Below are 4,749 nucleotides of genomic sequence, written 5' to 3' on the forward strand. Positions count from 1 at the left end.
TCAATTACCAGAAGGATGGACTAGGTCTGGGAACTCCATGGTAACCTCAAAGCCATTTATTCTGTTTGCTGCGCGTGGCTCTAACAACCTCATAATAAGCTGTTTCCACCTTGATGGTACATTACAGGCTGTCAACTCATAACTCAGTACATAGGAACGTGTATCTCTTGACAACAGCCCCCTCGCTAGATTTGTTGCCGCATCTATTTCAGATCTTCCCTGTGCTTTTCCATACGGGTCGTCCTTGCCTGTGTATAACTGGAAGAGCATGAGTCCAAGTGACCACAGATTCCCCCCAGGTGCAGGATACAGGACGCTACCTTCAGCTCTTGTTAGTATACCAGGGTCCACCTGGTGAGAAAGATAAGCCAATTGGCTTACGACTGGTCTTCCAAAGGGAGCGCTGCTGCCGAAATTTCCCAACAGAAAAGATCCATCTTCACGCAGAAAAAGAGAATCCCAATCGAGGCCAAGGTGACCAATCCCCGCTTGCTCGAGTTTGAGCACTATCTGCAGCAAGCGGAAAGCGATGTAGTCCCGCGCTTCCTTCATCACACCAGGCGCTCTTTTCTTCAGATGCATAAGGGTCCCCTTAACTTTCTCCATCAGCTTCGGCCTATTCATGATATAAGTCCCCTCTGTGTAACATACAGGTACGGCTCCAGCGATCTCACCAGTGAAGCGTGAGACTGCAAAGCCCTTCTCGTTGGCGGCGAGCTCAGCAGATACCTGCCCGCATGCTTGTATCTCTGTATTTCGTTCATCGTTGAATGCTCGTCTTACTTTCCCCAGAAATTTTTCTACGCCAAAAATNACATCTTCAACATGCAGCAATAAACCCCCTTGTAAAACAGTAGCTACCTTCGTCACTCTCAGCACATGAGGCAAATGCTTGATCTCTTCATCTAACCTCAGGGGCCTTGTACCCCGCAAAACCACGACTGTATCAACAAAGGAATTAACAGCTTTCTCCCAAATAGCCTCACTAACAGAACGCTGAAAGGCGTCAAGATTCTGAAAAAACTCATCGCTTTCATAGAATTCAGACCCCCAAGCAGCAAGTGCCGCTTTGCCCTGCTGCAGTGATGCAGGGAGATTTAGTTCAAACTGTTCAAGTGTATCCAAGCCCCAAACATCCCGCTGTGATACATATTTCACAGGAGGAGTGGTCGATACAACGAAAGCTGATGATTCAGAAGGTTCTACCTCACCAGATGGCTGAGTATGCGGCGTGCTACTCTCGCCTGGTGGTGGGCTGGCAGCATCAGCATCTATACTGAGCTGCTGAGGCGGTGGTTTCTCTTGCTCATCAAATGCAAGGAGAGAAGGAGAGGTAGTTGCAAGGATAGATGCAGCTTCTAAGTCCTCAGAATCCCCAGAATGCACTGAACCCCCAGACTCTACTGAATCCACAGGACTGATCGAAGCGATTGGAGCTAAGCGGGGGGCCAGCTTCTTATGGATCGAGAAGAACAAGAGCAAGCTAGCCGCAGCCAAAGTGAAGGATACCAGGCCAACTCGTCCCAGAGAAGAAATCGAAGATTTCTTATGACTGTCTGCCGGCAACCGCTTAGCAGCTAGCGACGGCTCCGATTTGACTGTTGTATTTGTTGTCTCACCAGGCGGAAGATACCCATCCATCTTCGTCCTCAGAATGTCCCAAAACAAAAAGAAGAACAACAAGACAGAAGCCTCTGGATCCTTTCATGATATTTAATCATAAATGAAAGAGAACCATGTACGTGATGGCACTGAGTCAGTCCCTCGTCGCTCACGGTGGATCTTCGGCATCGATCAATCACGCAAAAGCAAGCCAACCTCTCCCCGCTTTACACCGGAACTAAAGGTGATAATGAACTATATTTTATTATACCTAGATAACTCACATTGCTCGTACACGCAATTTTATCGGTGGTGGACTTGGAAAAGGAGTGGATGGAAATGACGGTAGCCCCGGGGCCATCGTCATCGGCTGATGATGGGGGCACTTCTATGCGTAGGTTAGCGCCTTTGGCAGGTGTGCTTCTCTCGAAAGAATATCCTCGTATCATTGCAAAGCTTCTTTTTCGCAAAGAACTCTTCGTGCACTTTTGGGGAAGTGAAATTTGGCTGCGCGGGAGAACCACCTCCCGCTGCACGCCGTTTGGGGTGCCGTTGCTATTCAACTATATTCACCGCTCCCCNGCGGGAGAACCACCTCCCGCTGCACGCCGTTTGGGGTGCCGTTGCTATTCAACTATATTCACCGCTCCCCGTGTATATGTTACACTTCAGCATGACAAGCTTGTACAAAACTGCAAACTTCTATGTCCTAGCCTTCATTAAAGCTCTTTCAACGCTCAGGTGTGTGGATACTTTAACTTCGCTTGCACCGTATTCTGCGTAGCAGCGCTGCATGGCTGCACGTACATTTGTACTTGCCTGCGGGCGGGATACTCGGGGCCAAAAATTGTCTACTAATTTTCGACAGTGTTCAAGCATGAAGTTAGAGGGGCTTGGCTGTACCTGCATGTGTTGCTACGAAACGACCAGAGATATTCTGTGTCCCCCACGCAACATCCGCCCCAGTTGTGAGGCCTAACGGCCTCGTAACCGTACATAAAGATTTCAATAGAGTTCACTATGTGTTCATAAAACTCCTTTTTAATGGTCAGGCGTCGCTAGCCCTAATTGGCACAGACTGATAAGTGGATCTGGTGGGAGGATGAGCAACTTACCAGTATATTCGTAGCCGTCGCCTCTGTGGCGGACAGGAAACGATGATAGGCAATAGACTCCACCTGCGTGCAATGTGAGCTTAACTCATAGACGGGTCTCATCGCCAGGATATACGTCTTTTACGCTAGATCACTCCACCACTGCTTACTCGTAGGCATTTCGAACGTAACTCAGTAGAGGGTCCGCAGGCGGCTTCCAGACCACAGCATTGAAGTGCATATGCCGGGAATCAGTCAGAGGATTTACCTCCCCGCGACCCCAACAGCATTTGCATCTTTCGGCAAAAGTATTGATCATTGGACTGGAGGAAAAGGGGGAAAGGAGGTTCCCAAGCAGTGCAGAGGCGCTGGGTGCTGGGTGTAGTGAATACTCACTACGAACACGGCAACACTGCCGTGCTCATTGCGGAGGAGTGAGGATTGGTTGGATAATGGAAGCGGATGTGTGTGCAGATTGAAATTTTCGCACTACGTACTTGGCGAGTGTACTAGTGTGTACTGGATATTGTTTACAGGAAGAGCGATACTGTTACGAATACGAGAGGCTGGCCCGAGACTTTGTGCAAAATCTGTTGCAGCCTGCCAGGCCGTCTCCTCTCCCAGCCTAGGGCCACAGTGCCTGGTCTACTGAAAACGAGGGCACAACAATTTTGGAGAAGCGAACAAGTTATTTATTTGCCGAGTCAGATGAGATGTTTGAGCTTCTGTCGCTCAGGGAAGTTACTTGAGGTTTTCACTTTATGCCCGCTAAGGGATGTGCCCCGCAGATGGCTTTCAGAGGAACAGCCTGTTACTCAGTCATGCTTATTGGAATATTACACTACAGTGTAATATTCTTTATTAACGTGAACGAAAACAGGCGCAACACGAGAGCGAATGAGCGCTCAGCCCGCACATCATCAGATTCCTTGATTCACAGTACCCCCCCTGTTACTGTTCCATTACATCCCATCGCATTGGGGGAATCGGATCTCTACTGGAACCTGGAACTCATGCTTGAGCTTTTTCGCCTGCGTTTGTGTTGTTGTTGGGGGCTCAAGAGGCAGAGCTGCAGACAATGCTTGGTGCACCCACCGATCGGGGTGGAGTCCAGTTCCGAGGGTCCTATGATCCATAAGGCCCCAAACACGCCTTAGCTGGCCTGCTATACGGGATTTTCTCATGCTGGGAGATGGCGGGAAAATTGATGCACTCCGTCGCGATGGCCTTACAAAGATCACCGTTTGGAGGATTTCATCCAATCAACTGCTGATGAGAGGTAGAAGTGATAGCACTTAGAGGAAGGGTTTTCATATTTGCCTAACAAAAAGGCGGTCCGAGCTAGCCGGCCTCTTGCTGGACGCCCAGTGTACCGGATCGAGATAACTCATGGAGCGGCCTCAAGCTTTGCATCAAAACAGACTCAACGCCGACACCTTAGAAGGAAGGTTGAGCGGTAAGCAGGCGAACTGCGGAAAAGAAGCAACACTCAACAGTCAGCCAGCGTGCATTGACACAATCCGGTACTGGAGAAGAAAAAGGGCAGAAGATCATACAGGCGCGACAACCCTAATAAAAAATGCGGAGAGAAAGTTCTGGCGCGCCAAATCGACAAGTGGCCAACTGGGGGATTTAGCAGCCTATTCATCAGCTGATTTCGCTGAAGCCTTTTAGCAGATCCAGTGCATCGCGACGGTATACACAAGGTTGCATTCCATGCCCACATTCGTAAGCAAGAACGCAGGTGGATGGAGTATGGAGCCGTGAGTGTGCCTGCCGAGTAGCAGCGACTGGTCGCAATTTCTTGGCCCAAATCAGTAAGCTGTTGAATTGTTATGTTACCTAGAGATCGTGCTTGTGTTCACCCGGAACCTCTAGGAGAGCCTCCATCACTTTCGGCGTGTGCTTCAGCTACCCCTGGAGAATCATCGCTCCATAAATACATATAGGTGTTCTTTTTTCGCACAAAAGCATTGGCTTCTTATGGTATCTAGTCTCTGCAGCGGAAACTGAACCAGTGCCAACGAATATAAAGCACATTTAGAAGTGCCTG

At 49.3% G+C, this 4,749-nt stretch overlaps 1 protein-coding gene across 1 annotated transcript; it reads right to left on the bottom strand.

Moving 5' to 3' along the window:
- On the bottom strand, positions 1-1,641 carry EMH_0008950 (uncharacterized protein; the record flags this gene model as incomplete). Its single annotated transcript, XM_013498523.1, is given in 2 exon segments — positions 1-811; positions 815-1,641. Coding segments are annotated over 2 exon segments (1,638 nt in total).
- Positions 1,642-4,749: the final 3,108 nt, after the last annotated feature.

Source organism: Eimeria mitis, genomic scaffold, assembly GCF_000499745.2.
Source record: "Eimeria mitis Houghton genomic scaffold, Emh_scaff349, whole genome shotgun sequence".
NCBI classification, from domain to species: domain Eukaryota; phylum Apicomplexa; class Conoidasida; order Eucoccidiorida; family Eimeriidae; genus Eimeria; species Eimeria mitis.